At 39.1% G+C, this 22234-nt stretch overlaps 1 protein-coding gene across 1 annotated transcript; it reads right to left on the bottom strand.

Moving 5' to 3' along the window:
* Positions 1 to 215: 215 nt before the first annotated feature.
* Positions 216 to 2977, bottom strand: OTOS (otospiralin). The gene is made up of 4 exons (XM_053458823.1): positions 2825 to 2977; positions 2238 to 2314; positions 1264 to 1290; positions 216 to 721 (listed from the first exon to the last, which is right to left on the bottom strand). The coding sequence occupies exons 2-4, from the start codon at positions 2293 to 2295 to the stop codon at positions 546 to 548; spliced, it is 261 nt and encodes an 86-aa protein (XP_053314798.1). The 5' UTR covers positions 2296 to 2314; positions 2825 to 2977; the 3' UTR covers positions 216 to 545.
* Positions 2978 to 22234: the final 19257 nt, after the last annotated feature.

Below are 22234 nucleotides of genomic sequence, written 5' to 3'. Positions count from 1 at the left end.
GTTATAGGTTGCTCCTCGAAGGCTCTTGTAGTAGTAGTAGTAGTAGTAGTAGTAGTAGTATCTTTTATTTACATAGTGCCAAAGTGTTAAAATGTTTTTATTTGGGCAAAATGAGCTTAATTGCTGTTCTGCTATTAGAAAGTTGGTAAACATGGCGCTTAACGGAGATGAATGGCTGCTTGATTGCAGTGCTGGACCAGGAAACAAAAAGGAGCCTCAATCAGCAATTGTTTTTATTGCTATACAACACATGCACAGCGTTTTTTTTTCTTTACAGCTTTGTATCTAATATTTCAATATTATAAACATTCATGAGGGTAGAGGTGGCAATACATATACATGAACAATGGAAAGCATTACACTGTGCAAATAGTTTTTTTTTCTTTTTAGAACTGTTTGAGGCAGTTGGATGATTTAATGATGGATTTTGAGTTAGGATGATACTTGGTTCACCCATTCATTCCATAATCATGGTTCTTCTAGATTTCAGATTCTTTTTTTATGTACAGGTATCTAAAGCTATGATACTACCTATAACCATACTTCTAATGCTCATGGTTTGGGCCCAAAGTATCTCCCAGGGGATAGTGAGCATAGAAAGTACGGGCCAGGTCATTAATCTGGTCGTATGCACCCATGCTGCGGAAATGCTCCACATATTGCCAGAAATCTGAGGCCGAAAAGGGCCAGTAAGGTTGAGCAGGGGCTTCAGCATATGGATCTGTTGATACAAAAACAGGAGTCAGAATATATACACTATATGGTTGTGGGGATATGCATCCCATTCGCTGCATTTTAATAAATGTTTTGCCATCTTATGCACTATTACTGTGTATGTTTATATTCTGAATTGCAGGCAGTACTATTTGGTTTATTGATGAATTATTTATATATAATCAAAACAGATTTGATTAACTTAAAACCAAGAAGACTGATTAGACTTTGGATTTCTGAGCTATGGAGACTTCACATTACATTTTATTTATAGAGCACCAGTAGTTTCTGTAAGCATTGTTTTATAATAGGGGGGCTGAAAATGAACAATAACTCTAAAAATGACAAGATGCTGTTTGATAATAAGATCCACACAGGTTAAGGTATACTGGCAAAGAAGGAGAAGAGGGTCCTGCTTTTTGACTAAGTGCTGACTGCTATCAAGGCAAATATGTTTCTGCCAGAACTATCTGCCTGCAAGGTATATTTTTTTCTTTCCTTAAAATAGTTGTAGCACTAAACAAAATGTGTAAAAAGAAAAAAAGTTACCATCTTCCTCATGAATTGGCCGAGCATCTGTAAATAAACAGGGAAACCATATGTGAGAGGCATTCATAATAAACAATGAAGACTTTCATAGTTTAAGGAGTGAGCAAAATCCTAATGACAGCAGGAATTCCTAATAGTGCAGGTCTGTGTTTCATACAATAGGGTCCTGTGTCCAGTAACTCAGCAGCACTAGACCCATCATACGCCAGCAAATGAAACAACATTCTAGGGCATACATGCTGATCAGGGGAGGACGGTGGTGGTGTGTGGATAAACAGGATGTACCTGCATAGCTATCTCTCTTACAGAGCGCTATCCAGCAGCATACACATTTTTTTAGTGGATCTTGCCACCATAAAACCACATATTAGACGGACGTGTAAAAAGAACGTACACTATAGTCTGTTTTAAGTATCGTAAATATCAGTTGGACGGATGCAGTCATATTTAGATAATTGGTGTGGAATAAGGTGCAAAAAGCTATGGTATGCATTTTACCTTCATGCTCAAAGCATCCATGAACAGTGACTGATTTTTTGCAGAAAAAAGATCTCTCTCTGTTTTGGTGCATTTTATTATGCTGACACTTTACATAGGAGCCACACCATATACACGCAATGTAATTATGTAGTTCTTGTTAGTGGCATAGTCCAGCTCATCAATATACCTGAAAACTTTAGAAACCAGCTCTCTCATAGTTTCAATAGTGTCTATTGAGCTTGCATTATAGAGCCTACATTAACAATGGTGTTTTTCTTTTTAAAGACAAGTTTCAAGACATTCGTAATAATAGAATCCTCACCAAAACCAACATATACATTTGTATATCATTACTGACATTGTGATATCAGCCAAACACCGGCTCTCTGGCACATTACAAAATCATCTCTGAGAAAAAAAACATCTTTAGCTAGAAAGTCCAAACCGTTTAGCGCTAAAGACCAACCACTCAAAGTTTGTACACGTACACTTACCCATGAATGTTCCAAGGAGGAGGTAGGCAAAATATAATCCAATAAAAAGTATCTTCATTATGCCTTTGATGTATTTCCTGAAACATTACATAAAATATTTATGTAAAGGAAAAATGTCACTAAATCTTTTGTTCCACACAAGGTGTATTTTGTTGTCTAGGGATGCAAACATATGCATTCTACAGTACATGTGTAATGCTCAGATTAGGGACTTCTGTATGTATAGAACATTTTCTTGTAAATACATTAAGGTGCATAAACAGATACATTGTACTCTGTAGGATATCGTATTTGAGGTATAATTTCTAATATGCATTAAACTACATTAATGTTGTGACAAAACTAATGTATATTCTCGTGCAGAGATGTAAAATCACTGCCTGACAATTTCTGTACTTTAAAAAGAGATAAAGTTAGATATAGAAAAACAGAACTAGTGCACTGTGCATTTCCTCAGAAAAAAACTCTTTCATATATGTAGCCTTTTCTATGTGCTAAGTGTTACTAATGGTGCTGATTTGTCTCCCCTTGTCTTGCTACCTGCTGAAGTCCTGTAACTTGCTTAGCTGTTTCCAGTGATGTATTACCTTTTACTGCCGTTTCTTGTCCTGCTCACGCTGATGGCTCTCGTCTCAGTTTGTGTGCTTCTGTGTCAGTTTTCTCTGAGCTACTGGTATATAAACAGGGGGCTGTTTGACACAAGCCCAGGATCAGGTTCACATAGAAATATAACTAAATAGATTATGCTGTCTCTGTGGGGATTTTTGACCATAACAGACTGGTGTGATTGCTGGAATATTGCCAGGTTCCTCTGTCTGACCCCCCCTTCTCTCTTACCTCATAACCATAAGAGAGAGAGAAAGTAAAGAATTGTAGCTACAGATTGCTGCACTTTACAGGCCACAGCAAATTGACAGTAACAAGTATAAATTGGAATGCATGTGACATATACTATAGATATATACCCTATAATTTGTTAACGGCTCAGTCGATTGCATGGTTAACCCGTAACCGTCCTGAGAACTCTGGGCTCCCCCTACAACTTGAATGGAGCCCAGCTTACTGATCACAATATGATTAGTAAAATAAGTTAAACCTTTTTAACCATTTTTAACATGTCAAAATAATTCCCCACTGATGTCACCGTCGGGGGAACCATCCAGTTCCAATAAAGTGTAAAAAAAAGTCAAATTTTTATATATATATATATATATATAAGTCCTAAAATGAGCGCTATATCTTCACAAAAATTCTCACATGGAAAAAGTTAATACAGGCATTTGAATTTTTTTTTAAAAATGAACGATTTTGATGGGGTAAATCGAATTGGCATGGTTCAAAGATGTCTCAAAAATAGGACATGGGCACAGACTGACCAGATGTCAAAATTCCAAAAAATGCACACCTCACCATGTCAGGGCCCATTCTCAGCAGGCAGGAGGCTAGCCATCAGTCCCCTCCAAAAGCTCCAGCGACAGAAGGTTCCATCACAGTAGTGTATGGAAAGAGTATTAAATACTAACATTTGAAATAATGGGGTGTCTAGTTTTCAAAAACATATGGTTTGATGGGGTTAGTTGAACTGACTGGCTTCAAACATGTCCCTATGGCACATGGGGGCGGAATGACCAGTTTTGGGAAAGAAATGGTTTTGAAATAGCAAAACGCTATTTGTCCTTATTGCCATATAACTTGCAAAAAAAAAAAAGAAGAAAAAAACCCCTAAATTGGGTATTTCTAAACTTAGTACACACATTCGAATCTATTCAGAAGGTTTTACATTAACTTTTGTAGATGACAAAAGGTTTTTCAAATAAAAGTATGCTTTTTTCCCCTTCAATGTTTCTCCATATTTTTTATAGTAAATTAGATGATGTGTTACATAACTGCATATGCGATGCTCCTCTTCCATGCCTTCTTCTCAAGGAAGGGGGAGACCCACCTTCTCCTCAAAGCTGCTGCTACAGCAACAGCCGCAGAGAAGAGGGAGACCTTCCTGCACTTTGCAGCCAGTGCGGAGAAGAGGGAGACCCTTCTCCACTTCACGACCACCACAGCAGCAGCCTACAAAAAGGGGAGACCCCTCTCTACCTCTCAACTGCTGCAGCGGCAGTCGGGGGGAGACCCTCCTCCACTCCGCAGCTGCCTCCTCCAGAACAGCTGCACAGGAGTGGGAGACCTTCCTCCCTGTGGCAGTCAGGTCCTGCAATTGAAAATTCTGTGCGTGCTAGATTACTCAATACACAGATCCTGACACCGGAAGTGATGTCTTGACTGATTTTGGAGCCAACTGAATGCCACGCCTCTTCAGGTTCCTAGTTAAACATCCCAGTTTATCCTCGGCAGTCCTTTCATGTGTGACCTTGGCTTGTTTCCTCGTTTATGTTAATGCTCTTGTATCCTGGCCTTGGTGTGTTATCTGTTGATCCTGGCGGCTGGTACCCTGACCTCGGCCACGTTATCGCTGCCCTTAGGTCCTACCTGACTCTGGTGTCTCCAACCTTGTTGTGCGTTACAATATGATCAAAAAATGGTATCTAAAGTGAGGTCCTAGATGGTCCTATGTGGGGTCCCAAATGACGACTCACTTGGTGCATGCTACCCTTCTCTTGCAGTAGGGGTATTTGCAGGCACAGAGGGGTCAGCTTCCTACGTGCCGTCATGTCACAGGATCTGCCAGTAAGCAGCTCTTTTTGTAGTCGCATGTTGAGGCTGCATGGCTTTTAAGGAGAAGGGAACGGTAAGTTACTGTAACAGGATCCCCCCCAGCCCATCAACTTGCAGCTGCAGGACGAGAGATACTCTGAAGGTAGAAGCTGGGATCTGTGTTTGACGTGTGGTTGTAAGTAATATGTATATATATTTATAAGAACACACTACACTAAACTGGATGAAACAGAAGAACAAACTTAACTAACAACCAATTCACCCATCTACCACAAATGGTTACACCCTTAAACCAATCGTGGCCCTGCCCCAACAAAACCACAACCTGAAAATATCACACCCAATTTCAGACAAACGTGTACCATCTTTTCTATTAAGAGCTTCACAACCACCTTCAAAATCTGCATGTCTAAAACTAACACCCATAAACTTTTCCATTGACCTATTTAACTGTGACGTACCTTTCTAAAGCTTTTAAATTTGCTCTTTTGACCCAGATAAGTCTTTGCACAATTTCAGACCATATTATTATTAAAGCAGTGCCAAAGAATCTCTTCAGATCCAACATGTTCTTTTCAAAAAAAGCAATAACTAATTTTTTCTTACCTATATACAGTTGGAATCAAAATTGTTCATCCCCCATTGCAAGTCAGATTTATTGTCAAACTTTACAGACTTTTTTAGCTGTTTGCAATGAAGAAATTAAAAACAAAACCAATTGAAATAGCTCAACACAACAAACAAATACTTCAAGTGGTTTCCCCAAAACTGAAAATACAGCTTATGACTTCTCCAGTCTCAAAATTATTCAAATAATAAAAATCAATAGCCATATATATGCCACTCTGCTCCTCAGATATACTTTATGCCCCCTGATATGCCACTGCCCCCCAGATATGCTTTATACCCTTCTGATATGTCACTCTGCGCTCCATCATAGAAGCCCTGGCATATCCCTGGCGTCGGGCGATACGAATTGCGCATCCCTGCACTAAACCCCAATTGTGCGGCCTATAATCGGACCAATATAGCATTTTATAAAGACAACACTCAAATTAATTCCAACAAACTTTATCTAACATACCCACCAAACTTTGCAGCACTTCAAACAAAATTGGTCTCCTTGTATCCAATTTACCCTTTATACAACTATAACCTTTAAAAGCAGGTTTAATCAAGAAATCCTTAAAGCTTGGTTGTTTCCCTGACAACTTCAAGAAAAAAGAACCCCCTAACGAACACCTGTTTATCCATGACTGTGAACATCCTTTATTTATAAAATTCAATACAAACTCTAAAACCCCTATCCAAAGCATCTATTCCTTCAGGTATTTGGGAGCCTTCTGATGTTTTTCTAAAAAAATAAATCTGGATGTCCTCCTTTTTAATGTTGCCGATGTGATCTCGTATTTTGTTCTTTAATTCACGTGTCGTTCTCCCCACATATTATAAACCACGTCGGCACCTGAGGAGGTAGATAACAGTTGTACTATTGCAAGTCAGGAATTATTTGGTGGGATAGGTTTTCTTTGAAAGGAAAGGTTCTGTAAATCAAGAACCATCAGAGTGCTAGAAGGTATTTTCGGCCCAGCATCTTTTTAGGGCTTTAACATTAGCCTCACCTGCAGCCACTAATTAACCCATTCACTACTGGGGGGGTTAGTACTCCAAATACTGTACATGTTTTGCCATTGTAGCCTATCTGGGTTTTATTGAGATTCCCCTTTTCCGCATTTGATGTACCCACACAATTATGCATCTTGTTTCCAGAACAAATTAGGCTTTCATTTGAAACCATAGAAACTATTTTCTTTGAATTTCTTCTACACATTAGGTTGCACAGTTAAACAGTTACCAAATTCACGTTCAGCAACATGTTCTAGAGAGCTGTAAAAAAAAAAAAAAAAAAAAAAGACTTTAGTTATTGAACCAGACAAAAGTTTGTGGGTTGGTTGGAATCAAAACATGCATCTAAATAAATGCTAGATATTAGTTTATTAAAGTTCATATTATTTGCAGCACATATTTTACACCCTTTCTGCTAACTTTTTAAAATAATCCGGAGATTGCCAACAAGTTCTTTTTTCTATTTGGTGATCTATGGACCTTCTTTAAACAAACAGCAAAACAGTTAACTTTAGCATCAAACAGTTGCCACGAGCACCATCTTGTGGCTATTATGTCCGATCTGCTGTCACACAGCACCATCTTGTGGATACAAGCTATTTTGGTCAAAGAAAACATGCCTATTTTTATTATCACCATAAACCATTTCTTCAAGAAGTGTTTATCTTCATTGTCATTTTCCTACATTGAACTAGAATACTTTCAGTATTAGCTGTCTAATATATCATACTGTTTTCCTGGGTATGGGCTGGTATCTTAGAAACATAGAATTTGACATGGGATCATTCAGTCCATCTAATCTGCCCATTTTTCATTTTTTTCCAACTCCTGGTGACTGAAAGCAAAACATGAGTTAAGGGTTGATAAGTAGCTGATTGAAGGCAAAGAGAGCAGGAGACTTTGAGCTTACATAGAATGTGTAAAGACAGAGGTCAGGAGACAAATTTAGGGACGTAGTCATTGACAAGCTGATGTTAGGGACCAGGAGGTCAAGCTACTTATAGGCATACTCAGGCTGACCAAGATGCTGCCCTGAATAAAGAGTGTGGTCAGCATGTTAGGTGGGGGATACACATAGAGTAAAGAGTGGCAGGAGGAAGCCTGAAGTCAACAGCAAGTGTTCTAGAAGTGAGTGGACATGAGCAGGGCAGGCCAGGGCCAAGCCAAGGGAACAGGAGCCAATGACCTCCTATAAAACAACTTAATAGATGTCAAGCCTGTAAATAGTCTGTGTGTGCGCCAATTAAATTAGACATTATTATTATTTATTGTTTTAAATAGTATCATCAAATTCTGTAGCGCTGTACAATGGGTTGACAAGACATAAGTTACAGAAACAAGAGGTGAGGGGGGACCTGCTCAAAACGAGCTTACAATCTAGAGATGACAAGTTATTTTTCGCTGAACGTTCTCTAATAATGTTACTTATTAAAAAAAAAACATATCCTTTTATTTTTTTTTTACTTTATAGAGAAAATTAATTTTGTGCTGCTATGCATTGTACCAGTTAATAAGCTTTATTAGAGTGTTCATTACCATTTGTAGTTTTTTTTTTTTTTTTTTTTAATTGTGTGTTGAGTGGCGTGACAGGCTATCGCGCAATAATTTAGTAGAGGTGTGTAATAAACTATTGTATCGATAAATGGAAAATATGTGGTATAATACAAAAAGTATCACAATTTTGTAATAACATATATAATAAATAAATATCTCCTCCAAAAATGCACCTTCCTACATACCACATTTGCTCCATTATAAGACAAGGGTTTTTCCAGATCAAATGCTGCTGCCAGGCTTCTATGACTGAGCACCGGAAGCTCACGTCACGCTGGCGCTCCGTCATAGAAGCCCCGGCGGAACTAACGGGCAGCAGAGGTTGTCTACGCGTATTGCGCAGACGTCCACCAGCTGCTCCCACTAGACACCAGGGAGTCAGAAGTACGAGGAACGAGTCTGGGGAAGCATTGGTAAGTCGGGGCAGAGTGGCATTCCTGTAGGCGGAATGATATATAGGGGTTAAAAGGCATTTTGGGGGGGGCAGAGTGGTATAATGGGGGTTAAAAGGCAAACCATTGAGGCAGAGTGGCATATAGGCATGTATAAGGCATATCTGGGGGGGGCAGAGTGGCATATAGGGGGTTAAAATGCATTTCTGGGGGGGCAGAATGGCATAATGGGGGTTAAAAGGCATATCTGGGGGGCAGAGTTGCATATAGGGGTGTATAAGGCATATCTAGGGGGAGAGTAGCAAGCCGTGGGGCAGATGTGCATAACTGGGGGGCAGGTTGGCAAATAAAAGGAAATGAAAACAAAAAAACATTTTTCTCAATCAGTTTTTATTAAATAAGAAAAATAGTTTACATGTGAATTAATATTTACTAGTAAAACATTTTTCCTATAGGGTAGTCTTATATTCAGGCTTTTTCTTTTTTTTCCTAAATTAATATTCAAATTTTGGGGGGTGGTCTTATAATCAGGGTCATCTTATAATTGAGCAAATACAGTAATAAGGAATTTTTTAATGTAATGAAGCTCTAAAGTAATAGACAGCCTAAAGTAAACAAATTCACCAGACCTTAAAACAAACCTAGCTCTTCAGAAAAAGAACCCTGGCAACAATGGCAGTTGGTTTCTTTGATTCCTGTGATGTACTTGATTTTATATTTTAAAGGACATCAATAACACTTCAACAAGTGTTGAAGATCCAACAGAACTTTTGAAGCTGTGCTAGGGCTATCTTGTGCTTTTTCCAAAACCTGAGTTTTAAGAGTGAAAGGACAAGGTTGAAAAGGAGGACCCCCCATGGGATTTTACACATCCTATCCTGTTTTTAGTTGTTACAGTGTAACATTCTCCAATTGCTTATTAAATAGAGTGGATCCTAAATATTAACATTCGGGTCTAAAAGGTATACTGTTGGAGTGGCCATCATCCCGGCTTAAACATGCAATTGTAGAAGGCTAGATAATTACTTGATTGATTTTTTATGTCAAGCTAATTCTTCTCTTGCCCCCTCTTTTTCACCTGGCTTTGCTATTCTGATTACCAGTTCTGTTTATAGTAAGTCCAGTTTAATTTTCTATAAAAAAAACCAAAAATTATAAATTTGTTATTTCCAACAAGAGATACAAGTATCTACTTGTCAGGTACCACCCTCCTCAGCCGGGAGTTTTCAAAACTTTGCTATGCTCAGGTTGTTCTACAACCACTAGTGGCCGCCCTTCTCTCTCTGGAGCACCCAGACCTCATTATCACCAGCAGCTGGGTCTTGTTACCTGGATTACCCTGCCCTTCTGTCAGGGCCTTTTGCATTAATGTGTTTAGACTGCTTTGCTCTGGCCCTGTACCTGACCTTGTATTGTTTCTGCCGTGTGCCCCGCCAGTGGGGTTTCTGCCGTGTGCCCCGCCAGTGGGCTTCCTGCCATTTGTCCCGCCATTGGGCTTCCTGCCAAGAGACTTATTACCTGTACTTATTTGCCCTGCCAGTTTCCTCAATACAGACTATATCCTAGTATTCTGCCTGTGGTGTATTTCTTTGCGCCTGTCTGTATCATCCCACAGTTATTATGCATCGTGGGGTACAGACAGAACCCCAAGTACCCCCTGTGACTGGGCTCTTACCCAACCTGCTTGCCCGGGTCCTGACACTACTTTATTTCATTTATTTAACCCATGGTCTCAAACGAAATTCTTGTTATTAATTTGCTCATACCTGGCCCGTTCTTTTTATCGCAAAGAACTTTGTTAGATCTCTAATTCCAAATGGCTAGAAAAAAACATTCTGGAATTAAGCATTTCATCCATAGGGGGAGACAAATGTTTACATCTTTAAACAGCATCTTCTCAGGAAGAGAAGTGATGGAGCATTACATTTTTTAAAGCAAATTATGTATTGTCAGATGTACTTTTAATTTTTATTCTACTATTCCAACCAATATTTTTTTGTTCCAAATTGAGCTATTAAATATTATGCTCTGTCAGAGTCCAACAGAATGTGTATTCAAAAGCTTTGCTGTAAAAACGAATTTATTGTACCATGCAGACCTGTAATATAAATAATGTCAGTCAGTTAATCATGGGCTTTTATAAACTGCTGACTACCAGAAATTTTAGATACTTGCCAATACTGTAAATTAAAACAGTCATTAATTGAATTTTGCGTCTGCATACAAGGTAAGGAACTCAATGTGTGTTAACAAACCCATATATACACAGATCTGCCATAACTTTCCGACAACTGATGGGTGAAGTGAATAACACTGATAATTAGACTTGTGCATTCATATTCGAACATGGTAACGAACACGAAGGGTGCGTTTTCGTTGTTCAGCCCGAATACCGAAGAAACGAACAAGACGGCGGCAAAACGTACACGAAGACGAAGAATCTTTGCTGTCAGGAGTTAAAGGTCTGTACGAGGGACTATATTGGTCTATTGGACCTTTAACTCCTGGAGCGGGGAGACCAGTGGTCTCCTCAGGCCAAGTTTCGGCACAAGGATTCTAAAAGTCCATAGGAGCAACTCTATTGGTCGCCGGTAGGGGGCTCATCTGACATCAATCAATGAAGAGCAGCTGCCCTTCATTGGTTGATGGCAGAGGAGGCCCCTGCAGGCGACCAATAGTTGCTCGTACGGACCTTTAAAATCCTGGGCCAAAGCGGCTGCAAACCGTTACCATGTTAACCCTGTATTAACCACGAAGAATGTACACGAATATTCACCCGAACCGAACACAGGAATGGGCGAATATTCGTGGAATATGCAGATTTTTTCCCCACGAAGACGAACACAAAGAGTTGGCCGGCGCCCAAGTCTACTGATAATCTTGTTATCGTGGCACGTGTCAGTGGGTGGGATATATTAGGCAGCAAGTGAACATTTTGTTCTCAAAGTTGATGTGTTAGAAACAGAAAAAATGGGCAAACGTAAGGATCTCAGTGACTTGGATCCATGGAGGCCCCACCTCACAACATACAGGATCTGCTGCTATCGTCTTGGTGCCAGATGCCACAGCACGCCTTCAGAGGTTTTATTGGAGTCCATGCCTCAATGGGTCAGGGCTGTTTTGGCTGCAACAGGGGGACCTACACATTTCACTAGACTAAATTTTAGTTTCATCATAGGAAGAAGTAAAATGCATCACTTAATTTCAAGAAAAAATAAAGCATATTTATGAAATCTACATTTTATTCCTTATTTCTGAGCAGCCATAGTGTCTGAAGTGGGTCGTTCTGGCACTTAAATGGTTACGCAATCTTCAGTTTGCAGAAGTCTGTCTATTTCAGGGGGATTGCTCACTTGCTTTGGTTTTCTAGTCGGCTAAAGGCGCTATGTGTACAATTACCCACAGCATTACTCATGACATATTTTAACAGGCTGTGGTAGTCAAAACATTTTGGCTTAGCACAACAACCTAGTCAAGACACGTCACACTTTCACAGAGCCTGACGCTAAGCATGTATACATTATTAGAACTGGAAAAGGCAAGAAACTGTTGTATAGAGCTGTTTGATTATTTTTACATCAAATTAATTTCTTACTGTCAGTAAGACTCTATCACAATATGTCTCCATACACTCTTTTCCTTTTTAAATTGTAATGAACACTCCTCTCACAGACCATCACAAGCAATCTTTAGAAATGCGGTGTTTCCAAAGATCATTGCCGCTTTTGACCTCGCCTCCAGACAGATATCTTGTATGAGTGTCACTGGCACATTGGACGGATTTGGTCCTCAGTATCGTTTGCCAGGATAATTTTAGCAAACATATGTCTGTGTCCTTCATTTATAGCCATGGCCTCTGTAACATGAGTTTTTAGAAAAGATATAGACATTCTATGGCCCCACAAGACAAACCGGAAAAAACACTTTTTGCTTCTTTAAATCGTCGCTCCCATAGGCTGCTGGAAATTTATTAATGAACTTTATACTACTACAGAACTTAACTGGAGCCAGAGTCTGTTTTAACATTTCTTTCCCAAGAATGCCTGATGTGTTTTTATATTAATAATACTGATATCCTTTTGTACTGTTAGGCGGAAAAGAGAATATCCAAAAACTGTACATCTTTATAATTGTGGACTCTCGTATGAATAGACTTTGGATTTGCAAAGTGGCAAACAGTGATAATTGCCTGAGCTAAGGTGTACACGCATGCCTACATAACTGGTTATCAGAAAAGGCACCTAATATTCTGCAGATTACAACTTCCATCATAATCGACCAAAGACCAATTCATCTTTAGTGTGAGTGGTAGTGATAGACTAGATAGTCATAATAGCTAGTCTCCCTTAGACACCGTAGAGGTGTCAGATGTTGCTCTCCACTGGTTGCTTAACTCTGACACTGTTTACATTACGTATAAGTTTTGATAAACATGGCGGTATGACTTGCTTCCACGTTGTGACAGAAAAAGCAGCCAGAACATGATTATAATCGTTTAGTTTTGCAGCCAGTAATGACAACACTGCATTCTCCTGTCAAGAGTACATAACAGGCGATAAACCATTTGACTAACATTGGTTTCCAGGCCAGATGAAAGATCTGCTGGGCACTTGCACATAAATATTTCCTTTCCCTTTCTGAGTCACAATCTCATTAGCAAATGGCAATTTGATTCCCACGTTGCAGAACAGCAAGTCCTGAAACAGCCCACAAATCAGTTTGTAGTGAACACCTTATCAATTGATAAATTGCAATGATTTTGCATCTGAAGTCAATATTAAGGGGAAAGATCAATATTATTTAGTAAAGTGCTGACAGGATGCACAGTTGTATTATTCTTATTAAGAGGATGGATAACCAGGCGCTTCTCATGATGCTTTGTCTAGTGTTTACAACTGCTTGAGAACTGTGTTTTTTCTTTAGATGCAGTAAAAATGGTATCGATTACATGCCAGGCCTGGAACAAAATTACTTTGTGTCTTCGGATTAGTCTTGTGAGCGCTAAAGGCAGAAATGTTGCACCCCACTCTAGTGGTTAAATAGTTCTTGGTAAGAATTCTTTCTAAACAGTTATACAAAAATGCCAGGTCGAAACAACACAAGACCCTTAATAAGAGGAGGCGTGGAGATCAGTCTAATTGGCAGTGAAAGTAATATAACTGTTGGGTTAGACAAAAGCTGCAGGGACAAGCTGAGTTTATTGAAGTTCCCATCTTGGAATCTCTTCAAATATTTGTCCAGCTTACACAGCTGTGGCCAGTGAAGCCTGCCAGATTTCACAGGGAGATCCGGGCTGTTTCGAGAACTGTCACTGGCTCTGTATCGTGTTTCACACTCTTTCTTTCTGATGAGTTTGTTACAAGTACAATGGTTGTCATTTCACTTCACAGAGTTGAAGAACTAGCGAAGAGCTTGAATTGGCACGTTGTCTCTTGGGACACTGCAATACCCTTAACAAAGGGTTACCTGCATCAAGCAATAGAAGAGCTTATTTTCTTGAGTAATTACCCTAGCTGACAACCTTGGAAATAGTTCATCTGTTGCCATTAGCTGTCATCATGGATTTCTGGTGTTGTATTTCATGACAAGAAATGTCACAGAGAAATTACATTTGGAGATCCTTTAAATACATAACCCCAGAGTTTGGTGACTGTATTTTGTCCCAGAGTGCTACATATCTCTTAATAAAGAGCTTGAAATGGAACCATGAGAGATTGGCCTTACATTTGGCTGATTTGTTTATCAGCTGTATTGTACATTATACCAGTTTCTTCAGTCTTCCGAACATTTTTAGGGTTATGATTTTCAGTGGCGTTTCCAGCTTTCATATTTAGGGGGGCATATGGGGGACAGGGACCAAAGTGCGTGTGTGTGGGGGGGCAATTATAAAACGCTATATATATATATATATATATATATATATATATATATATATATATATATATATATATATATTCCTTAGACATGCATTTTTAACTACGTAATATGTACTTTGAAGAAAAGACCTTGATTGAAATATGATTTAAAAATAACATCTGAAGTTATTTTTCATTCTTTAATATTGCACCCTTCTGCATATATATATATATATATATATATATATATATATATATATATATATATATATATATATATAATATATATTATTATTACACCCTGCTGCTGATATATATTATTAGCCCCTGCTGCCAATATATATATATATATATTTATATATATATATACCCTACTGTGACATTGAGAGCTCTCCCCCGTATTCATCCCCAGAGTCCCCTCATAAACTAAACCACACCTCCCTTTTCCTTCCTCCCTGTAGCTTAGGTATAGATCAAACACATGGAAACAGCATGTGTAAAGGAATAAGACATAAAAACCCTGTATTTATTTACAGGTATAAAATAATGTATGGAAACATAGCATTGCGGGTATAGATCAACTCGAAATCACATATAAACTCAGCACTAAAAGTATAGATGAAATAACCAACACATGGAAATAGCACTGCAGGTATAAGACATACAAACCCTGTATTTGCAGGTATATAAATAATGTATGGAAACAAAGCATAGCAGATATAGATCAACAGAATAACACACAAACACAGCTTTGCAGGTATAGATCAATTGGAATTAAAATAAAAACTCAGCATTAAAGGTGTAGATAAAACCCCCTAAATTACAGGCATAGATCACAGGTTACACACCCCCAAAGGCCAGCCTTGGCATCCACACTGCCCACAAAGAACCTGGCCAGCACCCAAATTAAACACATGGGACGTGTCATCTTTGTCCCCAAACAGCCCAGCATATGACATCTTTGTCCCAAACAGCCCGCCCTTTGCCATCTTTGTCCCATAACACGCTACCTGTGCCATCTACCCTCTCCCCCCGTTGTAGTTCACTTACCTTGCAGTCCTGCGGTGGGAGTGTGAGGCCTCTGTCTCGCTGCTCTGCCGCGGTGCGCACTGCTTCACTGTTGAGCGCTGGAACAGGACATCATATTTTGGTGCTCAGCATGACAGAGGCAGAGGACGGAGGCAGAGGACAGAGGCCTCGCGGCGCCGAGCAGTTGCTGAAAATGTATTCCTGAGTAACCGCTTGGCACCCCTCTCTCTCCTCCACGTCTATCACGGCTGTATTTTACGATTATATTTCATGATATCTAGTTTTGGGCAAACCCTAACTAGAGCGTTCGCTGTTTCAAGTACTTCTACATTTTCCTGATCTCATTTTCAATTAATGGCATCCTCAAAATGATTCATCTTAACTACATGGTAGCAAATGTCTTCCGAATTAATAAAGCAGTTTAATAAACCACCCTACCCTTTGTTAGAATTTAGTCCATGTTATAGTAGACTGTATATGTTGTGGCAACAGAAATAGGCTTCTTGGTGTAATGTCCCCATCGTTGAGCGTTCTTAACTATTCAGTCTTGGTTGGAAATCAAATTATTTTTTAGCCAGTGCAGATTTTTCATGTTACACAATGCATAGATTCTTACAAGTTATAAAGTAAACATATCCTTTCAAGGTTTTTTAGAATGAAGGAAAATATTTGTAATGATTTGGAATTGAGATCAGCTCGGAGAATGGCAGTAATTCAGAGTTTGCTTAGTGTGGTTGCTTTACGTCGATATCCTGCCAGTTTTCCCATGTGAGGTAGAGGCTGTCTCTAACGTCTCATCAATTATGAGAATGAGATGTGCAGACCAGCACATTACAATCATACCAGAGAATGTCTGGAGACTGTGAATTTGGGTCCGAGACAAGTTCTTTACTAAAATCAGCCACACAAAGTCATAACTCTATGGTAAGATTTTACTTAAAGGAATAGATGAGGGAGAAGTCAGTATCCATTATAATAGAAAAAGGCTCCAGGCACTCATCAACTTGATAAAGACCTCATCGTGAGGTCGAAACGTTGTTGTTCTTCTCCTTCAAATAAACCTGCCTGAGTGGAACCCTTGAGTGCCTGGAGCCTTTTTCTATTTTGATTTACTGGGGAGCTGGCCCTTCCTGGCACAGCTAAGCACCTGAGTTCCTGTGGTGTGTGCAGATTCCTGATTCTAGTATCCATTATAATGACATATGTACACAAATGTTTTTCTATTTTCTCCTTGACAACTACATTGTTTGAAACCTCAGAGATGGTATTTGCCTCACTCCTTTAGCTTAATGATGTCAGAAGTTTTTTTTTTTTTTAATGCATTAGTTAGTTTAGTGTGCAAACATGCATTGGCTTATGGATCAATATTGGAAGCATATAGTAAAAAATAAAATCCAGCTACTGTATTTATTACATGTCCTCAGGAAATCAGACACTTCTCCGAACTGTAAACTAGTACTGGGGGTCATTTAATTAAGGCTTGCCAAAGGTAATTCCTACAAGTTAGTAGTAATAGATATAAAGAAAATGTATACATATACATGTATAGTTTGTATCCAATGAAAGGAGGTACTATGACCAGTGTGATCTGCCAGACTTATAAAAGTGTAGTTTTAAATGCAAAAAACAGTGATTTAAATCATAATATATAGTGTTCATGTACTGGTAATCTCACAATGAAAAATACCTAAAAACATAATACACCAAACTATGCTTCCTTCTTCCCAAGACCACAGTGCTTGTTACCGTCCTGAAAAGGACAGCCAGCTATTACAGTTCACCACCCCATACATCAGGCAAGACCAATGTTGAGGTGAAACAAGAACACTTTATTGAAGAAATCCACAGCCTTGTATACATAGCTAAATCAGATAACAGACATAACTGGTTTCACAAACACAACGGATTTACAAAACACACACAGTTCTCAACCAGGTTCACACACCAACTCTAAGGTTTCCTAAACAGGAATATGTCTCTGGTGCCTCTGGGGACCCTCTATAGGGAACATGCTGTTTCAAAGGAGTTCCCCCCACAAACAAGGTCCCCTCTATACATGGTCCAAATAACACCTTGATGGGAAACTGAGATACAGTCCGTTTATACTTCACTAGGCCATGGCTGACTTCAAACCGGATGCAGAGTTCCAGGGCTTTTGGATGTTTTCCCCTGGTCACGAAGAGGTGGATTTTTGGGCTTCCCTGTGGAGCACCCACTCAAGCAGTGGATACCTCCATCACCTGTTTGCAGAACAAAAAAGTGGCTTGATCTGTTGTTTGGGGTCCGAGCGAAGTGTTAGTGGGTTGCGGCCAAGCTCCTATCCAGGATTTAGTTCCACAGCATTTCTGTGTGTCTCCAGGTCAAATGCACACAGCATGCTTGGCTTTCCTAAGGAGCAATAACTGGTCAGCTTCTGGGAGCCTGTCTGGGAAGCTCAAATAGGGTTCTGGCTGGTCTCTCTGTTGTCACATTGTACCCCTGACAGGTACTGGAAGACAAACATAAATCCACCGAAGGGAAATGTTAGCAATCCAGACAGTGATAAGTATTTTGTAGAATATAGTAAATAGTGGATCTGACACAGGGTAAACCCAGTCCCAGCAGTTCCCAGGCCCTTGCAAGGGTCCACGGCGCAGAGGTCTCCATGACAATTAGCATAAGTGGAGCAAGGCAGAACAAGACAACAAGGAGCTGTGGGGGTATGGGTAGGGCACTAAGCTTCACCTGACTTTCAACACAGGATACACTAAAAGAGCCTATGAGTGCAGGTCTGATAGGAAGATAGCCCTCGTATAAGCAGAACACACTGCAGACGGGATCTCTGGTAGTGTTAAAATGGTGGTGGGCCTGTGCTTAATGCAGGGAGAGGAAGGATGATGCAGCAGTGGAGAAGGGGAGGTGAATCTTCATGTAAGATTATAAAAGTTTGTTTTATCCTGTATTAACAGAATAAGATTATCTAATGGATACGGTTTATTTGCCATATTTGATTCTAATGTAACCTGAAGAATTTGTTCCATATACAGAATAACGATACACAGAAATGTGCAGTTCTCAGTATGTAAGAACACCTTTTCTCTAAAACATTATTCAATGGAGTTGTTAATGTCTCACCACACCATATAAAAATTACATTTTATAGAATCCAGCAGTTTTGCTCATGGAAGTGGAAAATAAATGTAAAAATAACTTCAAGTGAGCTTTCAATAGCCAAACACGTTCCCAGCTATAAACGGAAACATTTTTGGAATCTGATAGAACTATCATTATCTTTCCCTTTTACCCAGACTATTAAAAAACAACCACATGGCTAAACAGTTATTGATAGCGCATTTCAAATTTTTAAAATGATTCTGAATAAATTACCCTTAATCTACTTATTTTTTTTATCAAATAAAAGGAGACCTTTTTCTTGTAAATGTCCTTGCCTTCTCATTAGCTAGTACACTTGAAACAACATTTACTAGAACTAGAAATAAAACTAATTATATATTGTGAGGTAGGTCTGTGATCACCCCTCGCTGAGGTCAAGGGACAAGCGCTGTCTCCATTCAATCCAGGCACACAGCAGTAAATTCATGCAATCTGACACAGGGTCAGGTTTATTAGAAAGGTTGCAGGGACAAAAGAAATATAACAGTAACAAAAGAAACACCTTGCCTGTCCGGCACTTACTATACATAGGCTGTCCCTCACTACCAGCTGGAGAGCTTCTCTCTGCCAACTTAACATAACATAACATAACATAACATAACATAACATAACATAACATGTCCAGCAACCTTTACTCACAGGTCTCTTCCACAGACAGGCTTTCTTTGTCCTCAGTCAGAGAGCTACCTGCCCTCCTGGCTTCCCTTTTATATCCACCCTCTAATTCACCTAATCACTTAGCAGGTGGAAGTCTCAGGTGTTACTCCTCATAGGAAAGGAATCTAGGAGAAACATACCTTCCTTCCACCACCAATCCTACATGACTGTCACAATATATATATATATTAGCCAGCTACACATACTGCAAGGCAGTACTTTATCTGGGCTGCTCAACAATATGCAAAAGTTGTGTGTCCTGGAAAACATGGCTGATGTGGTCACCCTAACATGCATACACAACAGATGCATGCAAATACAGTTTATAGGGTTGTTGATTGCCCAGATGTGAATGGATAGAAAGGAGATCTATAGGTTAGGAAAACAAATGTATCCTGTTCTTTCACCTTCCTCCAGTAGCATAAGTAAAATATAAGCAGTAAATTAGGAGGTTGTTGGAATTATGTCAACTACAGCTTGAAAAACCTTGAGTCCAAACACTACGGCGAGGACTCTCTGACTCTCTAGAAGGACTTCCATGTAGCTGCCCTAGATATCTGCTCCAAAGAAGAAAATAGATGAATCCCTTGGTTCTTTTGAGGTAAATAAGATTTCTTTGGTCATCCATGTTCAGAACATGGATAAAGACAAACATTCAGGAAAAAACAGAACTGATTGCAGTGAAAAGCTAAGTCTGCTTTGGAATGAATTCTGGGGCAAGGCAAATAACTATGTCTAAATGCATCCTGAGGTAAGGGTATTCCTTTGAATTCAAACAATCTTCTGGCAGATGTATTTGCCACAAGGAATAGAACGTTAAAGGAGAGGAGTTTAAGAGACACTTCATTAATGGCTCAAAGGTGCTCGAGCCAGAGTTGATAAAACTAGATTAAGGCACCAGGCTGGAGAAATAGGCTGTAAGCAAAGATCTGGCCAGATCTACTGTCTGGGGACAATCTTCCAGAGAGAGAGCGAAAAAACCTGGGAGTCTGGCTACATGCATCAAAGTGAGAGGTTGATGGATGTATTGTAGAAAATGTTTAGCTAACAGGTCATCATTTTTTTCATTCTTGGAGGCTGTATTGATGGCTGTTGATCATAAACCTTTTCCAAAGTGTCAGGCTTACATATTTTAACTATACAAGCAGTAAATGTTATTAAATATATGAGTTACAGTATACCACATGTAATTCTACATAACATCTGGAACGTGAATGAGTGAATAAATTATCTAGCATCGAGCATATTGCTAAATGTAATACATTTCAAGCAATGGTAACAAACCAGTTTTGAAGACCTTGGTTTATTGTTTGTTTTTTTAATGTACAGAGTCTAACTTGACCATAAAGTAACCATGCTTGTGGAAGGCAAAAGTGCCAAGAGATTAAATCTATCTACTGTACCATAAGTGTGAAATTCATACATAATTAACATAAGTGTCCATATAAAATAGGATATTCCAGTATATACTCCTTTTTTGTGTGAGGTGTAGTGGTGTTTAAAGACACAGTCAACTTAGTTGACCCACTGAAATACTGATATAGTGAATTAAAGGTAAAAAAATTCTGTCTGCAAATGATTGTTTTAAAATTTCCTGTGATACGAATACAATAGATGCCTAAAGAAATGTATGGTGATATGAAATGTGTGGCGTTGAGAAATCTTGAGTCTGACTGTCTTTAGGCTATGTGCGTGTAAAATTAAAGCCTCAACTGTATTTGTAAGTGTATGGTGTGAGCGTGAGTGGGTGTTCCAGCGAGTGTGTATGTAAGTATGTGCGTGTATATAGCATGTATATAGTATGTATATAGCAGCTAACCCAAGTGTCACACCTGTCAGGTCACATTGTGGGATGTCAATCAATGGCATCTCACTGATGTATTATGGTGTCTTAGCCCAAAATCTGTGCATGCCTGCATACAGTGTCAAAATGTATGGTTTGTAAAGCATTCAACTATTAAGAATGAAATCCTTATTGGAGGTTAATAACTTGTATGGTGCTTGGCAGTCAGCTTTGCAGTGTGGTGGTGATGATATATCATTTATGTAGAGAGATCAAGTTATTAACAATGTGTTTTTTAACAAAGTTTATATTCGCCAAGAAGTGTATTATAGCATGTGATTATATTTTAAATTACACAGTGGTGTTATAGAATGGGTTTAGAGATGTAGGATATAATGTATAATAACCACTGACATGCTGCAGTTAATTAAAAAAAATGCCGCATAGATCTAGATGACCAAAGATAAGTTTAAGGTTTTGCTTATAACGCAGACTGGCGTAGAAGTCTGATAGTCCTTTCTTAGCATGCCCAGACAGGGAGCGCCCCTTACTCGGCTATATTGAGACGTGGGTAGGTGGTCTGTGATGCTGCCCCATCGCTCCCTTGCTGGTTCTGCTCTGTGGCTGCATAACAATGTTTTCCTTTCTGTTATTCTTGGCAATGACATCAAAACCTTGTTATTAAAAATTCCAGCATTCATGTGCTCTCGCTCAGCTGTTTACATACCACGCAGCTATTTTATTGCTGTTATCGCAAAAGATTTGTCCTAATCTCATCTGCAAATCTGGACTCCAGCCAAAAGAGGAATTCATTTACAATGAAGATGTGAAGTTTCAATGGGAACTGCTTAAAAAATCCCTATGAAGCAATAACGTGCAGTATAGGTAGGATGACGCTTGCAGTCTCTGCTTCATGGCTATTTTGTCTTGGATATACACTGTGAAGAGAATATTTAGTGTAAGCAAGGTTTATCTTCATACACATCCTTATTTTGATTAACACATTTTAGAAATTGTTTCAAGTTACAGTGTGGAACAAAAATGTATGTGCAGTTAGGCAGCATCAAGGTAGATACACATCCAACATTGAAGAAGGCAGTAACCTGTAGAGGTGTGTGCTGCACTCCTGTCAAGAAACAGTAAAAGAGGAAACATAGAAAGTAGTTGTAGAAGTCTTTTCATTAGCTAGCATTAGAATAGTTTGTATATTTATAGATGTATATAACGAAATAATAGATCATTTCCATTAGAAATTGTCAGTTGGAACTGAGGACACTTCAT

Source organism: Spea bombifrons, chromosome 3 (genome assembly GCF_027358695.1).
Source record: "Spea bombifrons isolate aSpeBom1 chromosome 3, aSpeBom1.2.pri, whole genome shotgun sequence".
Taxonomy (NCBI): Eukaryota; Metazoa; Chordata; class Amphibia; order Anura; family Pelobatidae; genus Spea; species Spea bombifrons.
This window is presented reverse-complemented; position numbering and strand designations above follow the sequence as displayed.

Bases quoted from the DNA above. Each gene is read 5' to 3' on its own strand.
- OTOS (XM_053458823.1), bottom strand. From the start codon at position 2,295: ATGAAGATACTTTTTATTGGATTATATTTTGCCTACCTCCTCCTTGGA. The intron at 1,291-2,237 runs GTAAGTGTACGT...GTTTATTTACAG, and splicing joins CCTCCTTGGAACATTCATGG to ATGCTCGGCCAATTCATGAG. The intron at 722-1,263 runs GTAACTTTTTTT...TTGTATCAACAG, and splicing joins GCCAATTCATGAGGAAGATG to ATCCATATGCTGAAGCCCCT.